The 19,345-nt window shown below is 34.4% G+C and overlaps 1 protein-coding gene across 9 annotated transcripts; it reads right to left on the reverse strand.

Annotated features, from left to right (window-relative positions):
• Positions 1-131: 131 nt before the first annotated feature.
• On the reverse strand, positions 132-18,534 carry slc25a39 (solute carrier family 25 member 39). Of its 9 annotated transcripts, none has more exon segments than NM_200486.1 (12): positions 132-1,084; positions 3,621-3,704; positions 3,885-3,966; positions 6,340-6,449; positions 6,526-6,699; positions 8,756-8,880; positions 11,663-11,730; positions 11,820-11,929; positions 12,875-12,925; positions 14,262-14,321; positions 15,674-15,783; positions 18,438-18,534. In NM_200486.1, coding segments are annotated over 11 exon segments (1,080 nt in total). In that variant the 5' UTR covers positions 15,771-15,783; positions 18,438-18,534; the 3' UTR covers positions 132-965.
• Positions 18,535-19,345: the final 811 nt, after the last annotated feature.

The raw sequence follows: 19,345 nt of genomic DNA on the forward strand, positions 1-19,345 counted from the left end.
TAAAATGTAGAAGTAATAATAAATACACTCTGAGAATGTATTTCACTAACACTAATATTTTTCACTAACTAATAAAGTTAAATAAAAAATAAAAACCTATAACTCCACAGCATTAACAATAAACTAAGAAAGGACTTTTTATATATATTTTATTAGACAAAACATGAGAACTGTCTAGTCATTTCAAGTCAGCAGTGTGTTTTACATCAGTAGGTAGGTATCGCTTAATCTGAACTAAATGCAGTGAACATGTATAGTTAAAGACAAGAGATCCATTCATTAGCACATCCCTTGCCACAAAATAACAATAATAATAATTATAATAATAAAATTATTATTATTAATAATAAAGTGTTTTACATTCTCAATGCACCAAACAAAACTTAAAAAAAAAGTTCTAGTGACTTTCAGAGTCTAATGTCCCCACAAAGGACAAAGACTCCAATTTAAAAGAATCAAATAACAAACACAAAAAGGAACAATTAAATATCTGATTTTTGAATGAAATGTACTCTGAATCCCCTGCTGAAGTAGTAGCTGATGCATTCCTCCTGGGTTTTCTTCATCTTGAACAGCAGAGGGCAGAGCTGAGTCTTTAGTAAAAGGGAACCCATGCACTGCAGATACAACATCTTCATGTCCAACCGGCAGCCATTTCGTTGAGTGGGGAGGTAGTGATTCTGCCAGCATGCTTTGGTTTTGTTCCCCAAGGCATCACAGGGTTTGGAGGAAAACTGTGTGTTTACTTGATGCATCATAACTAAAGTCCGTGATCTCAGATGCATCAAACGTATTAAGTCAACTCTCACAGCTTTTATGTCTTTGTGCCAGTCAGTGGGCACTTCACCCAACAACTTAAGATTTTGGAGACTCTTCACCAACAGTGTTTGCAGTAGTTTGACAAGGAGTCCCACTCAGTTTCCTCGGCCTAGTTTTTGGACAAACCGCAGATCCTTTTGCCCAGCTCAAAGTCCACACCTCGCCTGATGCAGATTACGCTCTTGAAAGAATGTCTTCCCAAACTCGTAAGTGCTGATCATGACTGCACATGCTGGAGCTACTTTGATCACTCTTGGAAGAAAACCTATAAAAAAAAAATTAATTAATTAACTGAGTGTATATAATATTGTTTCATTGATAAAAAAAAAAAAGATTTAAACTGTAGTGAGTTATTTACGACGACTTTTATGACTACTACTACTACTACAACAACTAGTAGTATGATGACGACTATTACGAATACTACTATGATGATGACTATGACAATGACTACTAGTACTACAACGGCGACTTTGAAGATGACGACTACTACTACTACTACTACAATGACGATTATTAATTAACTTAGAGTATATAACAGGGGTCACCAAACTTGTTCCTGGAGGGCCGGTGTCCTGCAGATTTTAGCTCCAACCCTAATCAAACACACCTGAACAAGCTAATCAAGGTCTTACTAGATATACTTGAAACACCCAGGCAGGTGTATTGAGGCAAGTTAGAGCTAAAACCTGCGGGGACACCGGCCCTCCTGGACCGAGATTGGTGACCCCTGGTATATAATATAATTTTATATATGAAAAAAAATGTAAATAAAAAGTCTATGAAAAAAGTTTATTTATGACAATGATTACGACAACTATTACAATGACTACTATGATGAAGACTACAACAACTACTACTACTACTACAAGTACCACGACGACTACGATAACAATTACAATGACTACTACTATGATGGCTATTAATTAATTCATTAATTTACTAAGTGTATATAATAGTTTCATATATGAAAAAAAAGATTTAAACTGTTGCAAGTTATTTACAATTTCTACGACAACTACTACTCCAATGACGACTACTATTACGATTACTACTACGATGATGACTATGACAACGATTACTACTATTAGTACTACTACGATGACGACAACCACCAGCAGAGGGCAGAGCTGAGTCTTTAGTAAAAGATTTGTTTGTTAAAAGGTTTGTTTGCATGTATGAAATAAATCTTTACATTCAAAATACCTAAACTTAAATCATAATCCACAAGGAGTGATTGAATTCAGGATGGTTTGAAAAGATCTGCCCAAATAAAACTTGTATCACTTGAGCAAAATAGAGTAATATTTATGGTTGTTAAACAATAACACAAAAGTCCTGCTTCTAAAGGTGTAATAAATATATTGTATGAGTTTGCTCACTTATTTTATTCTCAATTAAAACAATACGTAACATTTACAAAACATCTAACGCAAACTGACCATATTCCATTCACAACGATATTCCGTAAAGATTACCTTTTAACGCCAATCTCTGAACAAATACTTACAAGTCATAGGCAAGCTATATATCTGTGTTATCTTTATTTCAACCCCAAGCACAACAAAGACCTTCCTACTAGATGTTTCTGAGAAAATTATGTAAGTTTGCTACGTCCACCTAATGCGCTTAAAAATAGACAGTGGGCAAGCTTAAGGTGCCAGTGTCGCCTGAGAGGGGAGACATTTAAAGGAACGACAACATACATTTGCATTTAATTTATGCATCACACAGTATTACTGTCTTTATGAAGTGAACATTATGTTATCACAAATTGTTAAATGATCTTTGATTGAATAAATGCTTTGAAATGGGGATATTTAAACATCAGTTGTGAGTGAATGACAGCTTGGTGCAACTCTCCGCTAGAGAGAGCCTGAGAGACACGCTGCAAACGCTGTTTGGATAATCCTTGTGCTGTAATAATGTTTATATTCATAAAAGGTCAGTCAAGTTAACGGTAATTTGCATTAATTTAATGTTTTAATATTTTCAATTGTCATGCTGTAAAAAAATAAGCGCGATCTAAAAATGTAATTATTATGAAGCTAATTCATTTCAAACTTTCATAAAAGAGTCATTAAACATATTGTTAACTTCAAGTTAAACACAATAATAGGATATTCTTATGTTGGCTTTTAATAAGATTTTAAACAATGCTCATCTTTGCCATTTTTTATTTATTTAACTATTAAATAAATATATATATATACACACACACACACACACACACACACACACACACACACACACACACACACACACACATATATATATATAAATTCATATAAAGGTTTTAGAATGCACTTAAAATACAATTTTTTTTAGTAATGGCACACCACTTTACTGCATATTTATTCAAAAATGTTTTTAAAAAAATCAAAATACAGTTTCAGCCTCTGACAGAAGAGGGCGCTTAATTCATCAACAGCAGATCAATAAGCAGTGGCTCGGCACAAATGTGCTTGGATTTATTGACTGTAAACTGCTATAAAACAGGGCCTATGAAAAGTGCCATGGATTTAAAAGCTGCAGTGCTCACAAATAAATAATAAGCTCATTGAATTTTTATTCATTACATTATGCCATATAATATGCACAAATTTTCAGTCACTAAACTTGATTAACTTTTTTTATACGATTATTTTTCTGACATTTTATAGTCTTGGATTTAAACTGAAATTGAGCCTTATCACTATAAGACTTCTTATCTTTTGACTGTCTTCGACAGGCTTCTTTGAACTGATCTCAATCTCTAGAAAGCAACTGTGACATCACTGTTACAAGACATAGGATCTCACCTGCAAACAAGCCCTTGTATCCCATGTCAATCCAGATATTCCTCATCATGTTCCATGTGGAGGACGGTTTCTTCATGGACACTGCTGAAAAGGTCAAAACGTCACGAAATGCAATGCCCGATCAATTTAATTATCCCTGGCTAAAATAACGAGCTCTGAATTGTTTTAAAAGAGAGCTGTTGCCCAATGACATCACATGCTGCTCAGCATGCAGGTTGTGTTACAGCAATGTGTTAACAGGTCAAACTAGAGAAGGTGCTTTACCTCCGAGAGCCTCCATTTCTCCTAACTGGATCTGCCGGCGTGTTTTCACCACATCAAACGGCAGGGTCAGAACTGCGGCTATCTGACAAAAGAAAATTCATATTCTGATTAGAAAGGGGAAAGTGAGTGATTTTGTATGTATACATCTCAATTTCTTCTCAATTTCGTCTTTCGGATGAGACATTAAACCGAGGTCCTGACTCTCTGTGGTCATTAAAAATCCCATGGCACTTCTCGTGAAAGAGCAGGGGTGTAACCCCGGTGTCCTGGCCAAAGTCCCTCTATCGGCCCTTACGGTCATGGCCTCCTAATCATTCCCTTCCACCGAACTGGCTCGATCACTGTCTCTCCACTCCACCAACAGCTGGTGTGTGGTGAGCACACTGGCGCCGTTGTCCTGTGGCTGCCGTCACATCATCCAAGTGGATGCTGCACACTGGTGGTGGTGTGGAGAGACCCCCTTCATGATTGTAAAGCGCTTTGGGTGTATGGCCATACACAATAAATGCGCTATATAAATACACATTACATTACATTCATATATCAATATACCTAATCAGTTCTATTATCAGTGAAAAATGAAGTGTAGTTATAAGTAGGCCCATATGGAATTCGTGCCCTCAAAAATTGCAGGGAAAAAGGGATTAACAAATTGTTGAGTCAATCAATTGATTGTATTATTTTTGTAGGTGTGAATATATATATATATATATATATATATATATATATATATATATATTTATTTATTTATTTATTTATATTTCAGTTATGTTACTGAAAAATATACAAAATGTGTTTAGATGTTCATTTTATTTATGTACATTTATGTTTATATGTTTTAGTGGATATATTATATAAGAGACCTGCTGTGGCTTTGCTTGTCAAACAAGTGCTTGTAATTGTGCATTTGCATTGTAAACCTTGAGTAAAAGTTAAATCTGGTTTATTTTATTTGTTGTGTTTTCAGCACCAATACGATCAAAATCATTTCACATAAACTGGCAGATATTTCACAAAACCGTGTATAAAAATAGCACACAAAAAATAAAACAAAATCAGGAGATCCTCTTTGGCCCAAGACTCTTTAATAAAAACTCGTGTTTTATGTAGTTAATAAAATAAAAACAACACACAAACTGCAACTAAAACTAAAAAATATCTATTTCACTCCTAACCTACATTAATCTGGAACAGAAGTCGACCCAGCGTTTGCTCCGATATAAAAAGCCCTTATTGTTCATCAATCAGGCCAGATAAGATATCACGCTCTGTTCACGTTGTATTATCTTTTGTCTCAGCGCAGCCTTATGTAACCTTTTATAAGCTCATTTTAATTTACATCCATTTGGTTCCTTCTTTTAAGGCAAGGTGCTCTACATGAATAAAGTTTTTTTCTTTTAATGATGGGAATCTGGCTGGTTTGGGCATCTCTTTTGATCACTACATAATTACAGAAAAAAAAGTTTTGTTGAATTAAAGAATTTATAAATCAAACCAAATTATGTACAAACATATTACACAGTAAAACCGATTAATAGACAGATAGACAGATAGGAGCAACAGAAAGACAGACAGATAGAACGATAGATAGAATGATTGAAAAACAGATAGACAGAACGATAGACAGATAGAAGGACAGACAGATAGATATATAGAACAATGAAAAGAAAGATGTATAGATAGATCGATAGACGGACAGAAGGACAGAATGATAGACAACTATAGAACGATAAAGCGATAAACGGATAGAACGATAGACCAATAGAATGACAGAATGATTGACTGATAGAACGATAGACAGACAATGATAGAATGAGAGACGGAAAGAACAATAAACTGAAAGAACGATAGACAACAATAGAACGACAGAATGATAGACGGACAGAATGACAGGATGATAGACAACGATAGACGGATAGAACAACAAACAGATAGAATGATAAAACAATAGACAACGATAGAATAGATGGTCAGAACGAGACAGATAGACAACGATAGAACAATAGACAACAATATAGACAGAGACAGAATGATGTACAGAAAGACAGAACAATAGAAAAAAATAGAAAACAATAGACAGATAGATAGAATAACAATGATAGACAGAACGACAGACAGACAGAATGATACAGACAGATAGATAAAAATGATCACCAGATGGTCAAAATGACAGAACGACAGACAGACATAGACCTAAGTTTAGTTTATGCTACTGAACTTGACATTTACAGCTCAGTGCAAAAACATGAATTTGAATTGAAATCAGTGAATAAAAATGGATAAATTGTGACAAAATAAACAAGTGTATATGAAAACTCAGAAAGCCAAAAATCTCAAAATAGACAGTTGAATGAAAAAAAAAAAAAAAAAAAAAAAAAAACAGTATTGGTGCCTTCAGAGTCTAGACCTAAAATTAGGTCATCAATCATATGTGGCTGTTTTAAAGTATACTCACTGCTCCAGAGACGGCCCCGGCTGTAAAACTGATGGTGAATGAGGCCTGCGGCGTCCTGTAGTGTTCACACAGCTGCGCCTTCACTAGCTCATAGTTGAACCAGTACAGGGCTGCAGAACAACACAAACAGTCAAACACCGCATCAGCAGGAACATCACGCTGCCAGAGAGTGCGCGGGTCACTGACCAGAAAAGGGCACGTCCCGTAGGACAGTGGGTCCCCAGCCCCTCCACAAAGATAACCAGCCGTCCTGAGCCACAGACGAGCGGATACACACCATCAGCTCGCTGTACTGCAGACGGCGGGACTGCATCTTAGTCCGAACCAACTCCAGAGGGCTGATCACAGACACCGCTCCCACTGACAGACATACACAAGTCAATATAATCTGCCAGAGATCACAGCACAGCAGCAACAATCTGACAGAACACTGGGAAAACTACTCCAAAACTGCATGCATGAGTGGATATTCAAATTATGCTTTTCAGTTTAAATTAATCATTAGCAAATCTCCACATATTCATTCATAGAACATTTATTTGATATAAAATATGATAAATTATTATTATTATCATTATTAATTCATTTTCTTTTCGGCTTATTCCCTTTATTAATCTGGGGTCACGAAATGAACTGCCAACTTATCCTGCATATGTTCTATGCAGGGGATGCCCTTCCAGCCACAATCAAACACTGGTAAACACCCATACACTCTCATTTAGACATACACTATGAATACTTTAGTTTATTCAATTCACCTGTACCGCATGTCTTGAGACTTGTGGGGGAAACCGGAGCACCTGGAGGAAACCCACACTAACATAAGGAGAACATGCAAACTCCACTCAGAAATGCCAACTGACCCAGCTGAAGCTCGAACCAGTGACCTTTTTGCTGTGAGGCGACCCACAGCACCACCCTATTATTATTATTATTATTATTAATTAACTTTATCATTTATTCTGTACTGTTCAAATATTTGGGGTTGGAAGGATTTTTTGGAAAAGCTCATACTGTCAGCGCACCACTGAAATGATTAAAATAAATGTCCTTACTGTTGCCATTATATATATATATATATATATATATATATATAAAAAAAAAAAAAAGAGTTCCAGAACTTATTCCATTAAAGAAAAGTTCTATCTCTGCATAAAATACACTGAAAAATAAATAAATAAAAAAATCAGCACTTGAGTCTTTCAACAATAATAATAATAATAATACTAATGGTGGTGGTGGTCATCGTAACAATGACAATGGGCGTCACTGTGGCGCCGTGGGTAGCACGATTGCCAATTAAAATTAAATTTTCCATAGTGTATGTGTGTGAATGAGTGTGTATGGATGTTTGCCAGTGATGGGTTGCAGCTGGAAGGGCATCCGCTAAGTAAAACACGATAAGTTGGTGGTTCATTCCGCTGTGGCGACCCCAGATTAATAAAGAGACTAAGCTGAAAAGAAAATGATTAACAACGATGAGCATCAAATAAGCATAATGACATGATTTCTGAGTGATTAATGATTACTGTAAGTTCAGCATTGCCATCACCAATATAAATGAAATATTTATCATTTAAAATACGATAAGATAAAATAAGGTTTTACATTTTCAAATTTCACAAAAGTATGATCTTATAAAATGAACAAATCTTAGACAAAAGAGATTTCAAAACCAAACAAAAACATTTTGCACAATAGTTTGAATTGCGATATAAGCAACATTATAATATATACAGTGCTCAGCATATATAAATACACCTCTTACAAATCTATCTTTAAAATTCATTTTTATTAGGAAGCTATACAATATTATATTTGTGCATATACATTAGATTAGTCAGTACTAAAGCCAAATCTGGAGCTTATATAACAAAATAACTTACGATAACGGTCCAAAAACTAGTACATCTAAAATTATGTTATAGAAAAATATTAAATAAAAATATGAGCAAAAAAAATAAATCAAGAGAACCAAAAAAGACTAATTTAGTTTTTTTTTTAAATATATATTTGCAATATTTTGCTTGAATTTAATTGCATTTTCTTTCAATTTCTGAATATGTTTGGGGACTAAAATGTTATTTTAATACATTTAAATTAATAAATCTGTTTTTTAAAGCACCAAAATACATTGCCTAAATTCACTGAGAAATGGATAAAAATATTCATTTTCAAAATGGGGTGTACTCAATTATGCTGAGCACTGTAGGTCAATACTGATGCTATGGATTATCGGCTATCTATATATTGATATATATTTTAATGAGCGTTAGATGGCAGCAAATCTAAATGTAAAGAAATTGGGAGAAATTACCATGCACAGTTATTTAACTATTATTATAAGCATGTTTTCAGTTAGGGATGCACTTTTTGATCTAAATAACATAGGATACAAAGAGGAGTAAACGCTCACATCTTGCTAATCCTCCAGCTATGAGAGGTATGTGGTCACCATGATAGCCCATGCTGTAACACAGAAAGTCCCGCAACTGGTCATAGCAGGTGAAGTAAATGACTGTAGCAGGAACCGCCATCACCCTACAAATGCAACAACACACCAATCAGCTTTCACAAATCGGCATTAATCACAAATGTATGTCATTTTCAAGGATTCTTAGTATCTGTTGTTTAGTCAGGACATCTGCTAGAGTTACTGACCCCACTAAAAACAGACTGTAAATATAGAATTAATATGTTAATGACTGATCTGAATCAAGTTGACTGTTAACAAAGTCAAAGGGTCATATGCTTACACAGCGGTTTCTGCACCACTGTTCAGTAAGCAGCATGATTACTGGAGTCTAATTCTGAATTAGAAAGAGCTTTATTGCCAAATATGTTTAAGCATACGAGGAATTTGTTTTTGTGACAGAAGTTTTCATAGTGCAACAGAATGACAGTGACAGGACAAAGACACAGATAATTTAAGTCTAAAATAATCCTCAAGTATATCAAACATTGATTATTGCTTTGCTCTGTATTTATTCAAAGGGATTTATTCTAAGTTATAACAGATATCCTCAAGTATATCAAACATTGATAATTTAAAACAAAAGGCACACCTGTACTCAAGGGCTTGAATACTGTATAAAAGGCAGGAGCATACAAACCAGCAGCGCGCTTAACGGAATTCTTTTTACTGAATGTCTTAGCCCCGTTATTCTCAATGGAGATTAAAATAAAGGATTTGGTTTTGTTATTATGATTGTTTTTATTCCTCTTTTGTTTTATTAGTGAACGTGTATTTTATTAATTTTCTTCACTGGAGTGGACATTGGCTTTGTGTGGTAAGGTTTGAATCTAATTTATTCCTTGAACAACATTACAAAAGATGTTCCCAAACAAAACTCTAGCTAAGTAATATAGCCAAGAGCCAAAAGAGAATTCTGGTTTCCTTAATTAATAAGGATATTAAATAAGGAATCCATCACAATAACTGTATGTTCTTAAATAAATAGGTGTATGTGTGAATAAATGTCGTTTGTTTCTCAATTGTGATCAAGTGTTCATAATATGGAACATGATTTTAGGGTGTGTTCACACTTGCTTCTCTCCATTCGTTTGGTCTAAATCGAAAAGTAATACATTTAGTCCTGTTATGAACCCAGTTTTAATAATGCCATATAAAAACTAAAACGAGAACTGGGCAGCACTGAGTTTATAGTAAGTTGGTGGTTTGTTGTTTTGTGGTGACTCCTGGTAAAATAAATGGACTAAGCTGAAGGAAAATGAGCGATTAAATGAATTTTTTAAACAAATGATGTGGTATGAGACAATATGGTTCGTATGCATATATAATAGTAATAGTAAACTAATAATAGTTTGACACGAGTGCATCTGAAATATCAGCGATTACACAACGCAAAAGTTTTTTTTTCTTTTTATTTCACGTTTACATTACATAATAATAATAATAATAATAATAATAATAATAATAATAATAATAATATGCCATTGCCAGTACAAATCAATATTTAAATGCTGGAGAGAAAGCGCATGATTTATAATAAAACTGTAAAGCACTTCATAATATACAGTTAACAAAAACAGTTTGAAGGTTTCTTTTTCTCATTAGATGCTCAAGCAGACACGTTCGGCTGAAAATAGGCTACATTTGTTTAATGCATTTGAATTGTTTTCCTTTGCAATGTTTTTCCTCTGCAAATGTTATACTATTTATATATTATAGATTATTAGACAGGCAAAGGCCTCTAGATTATGCTTATTTTACCAAAATAAAACATGATCATGCCTTGATTTTTAATTATTTAATTAGAACAGTAAGGTCTGACTTTGCTTGGACAAAAGTTTTGTCACTTAACAGAATAGTGTCCAGTATAGAATATAGAGTCATGGTGCAGTGGAAAAATAACTAATATTGTGTTTGACTCCCATAAGCTTGGAGGACTGCATCCATACATCTCTGCAATGACTCGAATAACTTATTATTAAAGTCATCTGGTATGGCAAAGAAAGCGTTCTTGCAGGACTCCCAGAGTTCATCAAGATCCTCTGGATTCATCTTCATGCTCAATAATGTTCATTTCTGGTGACTGGGCTGACTAATCTAAGAGCACCTTGACCTCGTTTGCTTTTCAGGAACTTTGATGTGGAGGCTGAAGTATGAGAAGGAGCGCTTTCCTCCAAAACGTTTTGCCCTCTCCTGTGGTTTGTAACGTAATGGGCAGCACAAATGTCTTGAAACCTCAGGCTGTTGATGTTGCCATCCACTCTGTAGATTTCTCACACGCCCCCATACTGAACGCAACCCCAAACAATGACTTTTCCTTCACCAAACTTTACTTATTTCTCTTAGAATCGTGTGTTTGTGTGGATTCCAATAAGTTTTCTGCAGTATTTGTGATGCAGTTCAACAGATGATTCATCAGAAAAAAACTTGTCAGGTAGTGTATATTGCAACACGACTAAAGCCACTTATTTATTTGCATATATAAGGTCAGAATTCACCAAATTATCCAACACTGAGAAAACTTGGTCTTGGTCTCCTTATTCGGTGTGTTTGAAGGTTCAGATTGCAGCAATTGCACCAGAGTGAATTTTAATGGTAACAAAACCACCAAGCGTGAACACACCTTTACTGAATCACTTCAGTACATCTAAGAGGTATTAGTCTGAATACTGCACTTTTTGGGTCAGAATCAAGTCGTAGCATGAGCCGCACTTTTCAAATAAGAGACACGAAGGAAACGAGGGGTCAGCTCCATCTAATAACACCTGTTACACATCTGTCCAATAAAAGAGATGACGTATGTCATGAATAAGTTATGTAACTACATTGGCACTAAGAAGATTGACTTACAGTGTGGGAGGAAGTCCGCTCCACAAAGATCGAAGGCCCTCGTTGTGGGTTATTTTTACAAATGCATCCTGACAAACGAGATGCAAAGCAATCATGAGTTTGTACAAATCACAAAAACGTGAAATTTTAATTCGTAAAAATGCTGATCAATTCTTACCAAGGTGCCACTAAAGTGGGTGGAGGTTTTGTACAAGTTGGAGCAGCTAGACATATTCTGACATACGTAGACGTGGTCCATCAACCCATTACAATAAAGAAAACATTTCCCTAAAAACAGACAAGACAGTAGTGTAAATTTCTGATACATTTTTAAAACACAAATACTCAAGTGATACAAAACACCTTTGATCCTTATTCTTTATTTGAAATTACAATTAGAATTGGAAGATTGAACTTTTCTTTTTAAAAATTAAAGTCAGGACAATAACTGCAGACAGACACAGGTGTATAAATCAAAGTTGATACACGTTAAAAAAATTAAAACTGCATAAATGTAGAAGATTCTCTAAATGATCTGCTTCCTGACAATAACCGTCTGCAAGCACATTTTATATCAGCTTTCATGTGATTATAATTCAATGCACAAAAGCAAATTGCCACCATACTTCATTAAGAGTCTGTTTCTCTTTGCAAATGCATCAGATTCAAATCATCAAAAGCAAAAGGAAAACAACATGTATGACCTAAGCAGTGTGTGACTCTTGGATTGTGGTATCTAACGCTACTTTAACAAGGCGCTTTCCAAGAGGCTCCTTCGGTATTTTCCTATACTCGTTTCAAAGTATTAATCAATTAGGACTGAGGTCTTACATAAGAGATTCTATAAATAACGATGACCATGGCATTGACCGTGCCTAGGCAGTTTATCCAAATCTAGTCTTTGGCACAAACAAGCTGTCTATCTGCTATTTTTGGGAATGGTTCAAGGTAGAATGAGCTGGTTTGGATTTTATTTTCTCCTAAACTAAACTTTTACACACAAAGAGGGTGTGCATGGTATGACTTATTATAAGGTGACCTTGAGTCAATCACTTTACAGATGTTAGATAGTTTGTTATGCAAGCCAGTATGCTGTCCACACTATGTGATTTAGTGGTTTTCCAAGATGCGTGTTAGAAGTACTTGGAGCGTTAGTTAGCATGTGTTAGTGAAGCGAGCTGCTGGGCTGTGAAAGAGGATCAGAAATGAGGTTCATGTGATCCACATACTCACATTTTGAAGGCCGGGTGACCCTAAACCAGGGTCTTGATTCTGCTGCTATGGCTATAAGAGAGAGATAAAGAAAGATAGCATATAGCAAATGCCAAAACGCATAAAGCATGCATTATTGAGAGCTTACAGCAGGTGGTTAGATATATGGAAAACATTAAGAGACCACTAGAACAGTTTTCACTGTTTCTTTGGATGCACCAAAATTATTTAGTAAGAGTGAAATGTCAATATTTGTTTTATTTAATAAAAGGTATGGTCAATTTTTTTTTAAATAATAAGAAGAATTTTTGAGATTTAGAGTTTTTATAGCTGGTCAGAACAACAAATGTTTTATTGGTTGTGTTAAAAAAAAATCCTTGTTAATCCACCAAATATGTGGTTCTTCAAATTTAAAAGATTTGTACTGTGCCAAGTAAAACTAATGCAAATATTGCTCCTTTTCATATTATTCATGCACATGACATCTGTATTTTTTATTATGTTCCAAATGACTTTTTTTATTTTGAAATAGGAAGAAATGTCAATATTAGTTTACATTATTATACACAAATGGTATTTTTAAACATAACTATGAATAATAAATCCAATGAAACTGTGAATTTCCCAGTTGGTCTCGGAATTGTTCAGATAGATAGAAATCAGAAACAAAGAAATTAATTGCATCTTAAAATATATTCTAATATTCGTATTTCACTAAGAATAATAATAATAATAACAACAATAAATGAAAGCAGCTCTGTGAGCAGAAATGTTTCTTTTAAACCCCAGACTAAATCCTGAAATGACCTAAAACTTTTGAAAAACATTGAAGCCTTATTTAAATGGTATCAAAGCTGAAGTATAGCTCAAATTCTTTTATCCTAGCCCAATATACATAAATAACTATTTATAAGAAAGCCATCTATAGGGACATTTCCAAAAAATATTTTAAAACTGAGGTGCAATCAAAACACTGCTCCGTTTCAATCCTGATCAACTTGACATTAATTCTGACTCAACCAAGTCAGAATTGGGGCGGGACTAATTGAGCAATCAATGGATATCAGGGGTGTGTTTGAGAAACCTGTTTGGAATCAGTCATTATTTTTTGCACAGAAAGGATTCACTTCAACTTTAACACACAGATCAGCTAAACAGTGTTAGGTGAAGCAGAAAACAGCATTCAGAGGACAGCATCTATAGTGTAGCTTTACAGTGTGATCATGTTGAAGAATATTTCTTAAAAGGATAAATTTAAAAAATTAAATAATCAGCTAATGGGTCACTGGCTGCACAAATGGTGTAAATAGTGTAAACTGTCATCCATTCTCTAGATGAATGAGATTCAGCATTCAATCAAATTGACGTTGTTTATAATCGAAACTGAAGAGCTGCTTGTGATCTGTACCTTGAAAGAGAGGAGTTTGCTGCGCTTGAAGTCTGATCTTCACTACATCCAGAGGTGTGACTGCAGAGAAATCTCAATTTAGTCTTCAATGCAATTTCATTTTGAATGCATAAAAATCCATAGAATTGTCAAAATAAAATGTTAAACTTTAAAGCTATAAACTCAGTTACATTCTGGAAATAAAATTGTGTTTTACATGCTCTAACAGTTCAAGCCAGTAAATCTTATTTATTTTTTATTAGTTTGCATTAAGTGGATAAAAACTTGCCAGATGCAGTTTATTACTGGCATAAAAACCACTAGTTATTTTTTAACTGAATGTTTACCTATTGGTAAATGTTTAGCATTATTCTCATTTTATGCATGAGCATATCCACTTTGAAAGTTAAATAAAAGATTAATTTTTAGTGAATATTGAAAAATATTTAGCTTTTTTTTTTTTGAAAAACTAGTAAAAAGATTGTTAAACATGTATAATAGTCAACACAAGAGTGTGGTCATCTTACATCGATAGGATAATACAGGCAATGCATTAAAATTTAAATGTGCTGTTGCAGAAAGATTTGATTCCACAAATTCCACTAAATCTAATATTGTATGTGCCTAAACACGTTCTCCGAGATTTGCATTTGCATTATGATAAATATTTATTTAATATAATAGATCAAATTTTCCCTTTGGTATTGATTAATCTCAAACCCAAAACTGTAGCATTTTGTAGCATCTAATAAAAACGCATTTAAAAGCGAGATGTATGTTTTTTTCTGAGAAATCGGTTATGGTTTACACTAGATATGTGATGATAAACTAGTTTTAAGGTTTACTGTGGAATGGAAAAGTCAAGGTTTTAAAACAGCTAAAATGTTCTGTTATAACATTTCTAAGGTATATTCTAAGGTTTTTTTTATGTCTTGTAAAGAAATCCGTGTTTTTGTAACCAAGGAATAGAGCAGAAGTCAATGATTTATTTGAATTATTTAGCCTGACATGTTTACTGTTCCAAAATGCTTTAAATGTTTCCTAAATAAAATATATTGTGTTCATTGGGGGTATAAGTTGTTACCCACACATTTATAAAGAACTGATTTTAGAGCAGTAATCAAAATATGTTGACACGGTGAAACTGTGATCTTTTTATCCAAGGTTATCATACCATCAGAAACTCATACCGGCCCATGTCTAGTTTACACAGGCCACTTCATTTCTGAATATGCAGAATATGTTTGACAAAAGTTTGTACAATTTTGTTCATATTTGATTTTAAAAAAGTGAATCTGATACATTTAGTCGAAACATCCTACATGCATCTCATTTACCTCAAATTTTACATTTGCACAAATCTACATGTGCAGTGAGTGAATGCATCATTTTCACTGAATGGAGAAATGATTGTGCTGATCATTTTTCCTCACCAAATAGAGATGTGAGCACAGCCCCAGTGCCAGACGCCAGCATCTGCTGCACGGGTGTGATCGCAGCCGAAATTCGAACTGCAGGCCTATCTCCCATCCTGCCGGCCCACCTGAAACACAGAGCATAAATCGGTACAGTCAGTGGTCACCACATTCTTATTCATACGCTTGGGTTATTCTTGTATGCTCTTGTCTTATAGCTCCTGTCATCAGAGAGACCTGCTAATGCTCTGAAAGACGTAATGCTGTCAGCTCTTAAATAAACAACATTTATAGAAAATTGCATGTACATATGAAGAGAAAGCGACTGCTAGAGGAGGGGGTGGCTAAAATGGCCCTGCACAGGGAACTGATATCTTATCTATTGAGCACACAGCCACGGGTGGAGGGTTAGTCTCCAGCGGAAGTCAATCGACTATCTTATAAGAAAGAGTTCAGCAATAGACTTTGACACAAATCGTGCAGATCGGATGCATTCAGTACGCAACTGGTCAAAGATATTGACAGTTTAAAAAAAAAAAAAAAAGCTGCTATAATTTGCTCAGCCTTATGTTGTTGTTGTTGTTACGTTGAACAAGATGTTTTAAAGAACACTGACTGGAAACCAGACAGTTTCAGTTCTCAATGACTTCCATTGTACATTAAAAAAAGAAAGTTAGAGGGAAATAAAACTATTTTAATAGCAATTTTTGTTGAACGATATATGGCACCAAAATATATTGTGAAAAACAACATTATTGTCATTTTAAGACTATTTTATGCCACTCATTATATAATGCCAGAATGACAATATAATAGCATCACTTTGTAAACATTCTTCAAAAGAACACATATTTTAATCGTAAGAATATTTCATTTAATTATAGTCATTCTAAGTATTAGTTGGGCATTGGAATCAGAATCTGAAAACGTATATGCTAAACAAATAAATAATAGTAAAAAAAGTAACAAAGGCTACGATAACTGCTAATAGATTTATTTTCAGTTGTCAGACACCCACATGAATATTTACTAGATTAATTTATAGTAAATACTAGTGTTGATACTTGCTAGAATTGTTTTATATGTATAGGCAATATATATTGCATCACAAAATATGATTGAAGTCATGTCCATGTGTTGTGCGATAAGTCGATATATTGATTATTGTGAAAAGGCATGGTATGATAACCGTTTTCAATGTATACCGCGGTTTGGAAAAGTCAAGGTTTTAAATGGTCAAAGGTGGGTGTAAGATTTTTTCATTTACATTTTTTTTTTAAATGACAACAGTATCTCCAGCAGAAAAGATATCCAAAGATGCCATTTTAAATAGTAAAAACAAATATGTGTTTTTGAAACTTATGAAGACAGCAGAAGTCAATGATTCATTTGAATTATTCAGCCCAACATGTTTACTGATCCAAAATATTTTAAGTGTTTCTCAAAATAAAATATATTACGCTGAAATGGGAAAGAGCAGTAAATCACGATACCGTATTACCGTAAAACCATGATATTTTTATCTAAGGTTATCATACAGTCAGAATCTTATACTAGACCATTTCTAATTGTGACAGCCCTACTTTTATAATCCACAAAAGAATTAAAAAAGTTATTGAACAACATAAGGGTGAGCAAACCATGTCCATTCTCCCTATCCCTCTTAAATTGAAGGAGAAAGAGTTAGGAACACAATGTCATCATCAAGTATACTAGAAATTGCAGAAAACCCAACAACACTCGTACAATCATAACTTCACAAAGCACAGTTTCATGCTACTAACACAGAAAAGAAAATCTATACACACTAACTAAAAGAGCAACAGGGATGCTAACATATGTCGATTTTCATGTTGGCTTGACACATTTATGATGTACTGGAGAGGCTGCTGCTTCATAGGTTTGTGCAGAAATGCTGTAAACTTGTTCAATGCAAACATCTCATTCTGTATACAATCTGTTAAGAGACTCAAGAAAGGCAGAGAAGCACAGCCCACCATTTCCAGACACACAAAAACAAACAACTCTTATCTCATTACTTCACATCCTTTCATTAATACTAACGTAACCAGCACACACAAATACATATGTGTCGGTCTATTCATCTATAATAAACAAGATATCTGAGGATTGGAGCAACCAGTTAAGTTAAATCCACTTTGAAAACACTTTGCACAATTTAAAGAGCAACTATGTTTACTTTGGGGAATTCAAACAATGCCTTAATTAACAATGTAACAGTATAATATAACATTACATTAACAGAAATGTCACGTATTTTTTTAAATCAACATTTCTACATAACCTTGATGTAATAACGTTATCCATTTTAAATAACCAAATGGTTATTATAAACATAAATAAAAAAGTTATCTACAAAACATTTAATCAGACAACAGTTATAAACAGAATAAAACAAGCTGTCAACGAAATAAAAACACTGGAGGAAGTTGATCAAGCATTAGGTAGCCAAAATATTGCCTGTCCAGAACAAAGCACACCAAACACTGACCTGGCTGCTACTGTAATATAAGAACCAAACAAAGCAGTTGTGGGTCAGCAATAGAGTAATTAGATAACCCTCGATGAGCGGTGTGGTAACGGCTATCTTCCATCACCCCAGCTCCTAGATAGATCTGCTAAACGCAAACGTAATGGCGCAAGATGGAACATCGTGTAGAGAGAGCAGAGCAGTGATCTCCATGGCGTCGTTTAGAAGTTCATGCAGCAAGAATAAAGGGGTAGTTACGGATTAATATGGCGGAGGGTGCAGGGAACTCACCTTTTTTCTAAACCCGAGGGTTTTCGTGCATCTGTGTTGTTTTTGTCATTCTGAACGGAGACTCCCCTCCGCCGCTCTGCAGTCTCATTGAATGTGCACAGCAGCAGCTCAGAGACGACCTAAATAAAACAACACAGCGCGCCCCCTGCAGGTCCAGCTCGTGCCAGGTCCACCAACGGTTTAGGCTTGTTTTTGTCATTCAGCAAGAGAAATGGGTTTAAGCCCTGTCACATTTTACTCAGGTTTACTTAAATTTGAGACAGAAGTGTACAGTATTTGTTGACACACAATTCAGTATACGACAGCTTTGTGACAGCATACTCGCTATATATGGGTACATATACGACTACATGCTGCAGTTACATAATAGTTTTAAATAAAACACATCTGGGTATCCTCTAATGAACTTTAAGAAAACATTATAGGCACCATTAATAGATTATACTAGTGGTATGAGTTTAGTATAAAGTAGCATATATATATATATAACAAGTTCTTTAAGACTTTTCCTATGCTGCTCTATCCACCCCCTTTTTACAATTATGGGAGCAGACCAACACTTTATAAATGATTCCCCTTTTCCCATAACATTTTCCAAAACAAATGTCAGTGCAAATTCCTAAATGATACCCTAAGACAAGGTAAAATATCTTGTTTTCCATAAAAATGAGAAATATGATATATTTAATATCAGGACAAATGTCCACCATTGCTTTATTCAAACTAAATTTTTCATATTCCACTGACATCACTTGTTTTCAATTTAAGCCTTTTTTAAACAGAAAAGATGGATTTTATTGATTTTGCATCCTTTGCAAATGCATCTTGATTAAGGACATTTAAATATTCATGTTGGAAAATACACTGGTGAAGATAGATGTGCAACATTTACTATAATTTAACAAATT

This window comes from Danio rerio, chromosome 3 (assembly GCF_052040795.2).
Source record: "Danio rerio strain M-AB ecotype USA chromosome 3, GRCz13ab, whole genome shotgun sequence".
Classification (NCBI taxonomy): Eukaryota; Metazoa; Chordata; class Actinopteri; order Cypriniformes; family Danionidae; genus Danio; species Danio rerio.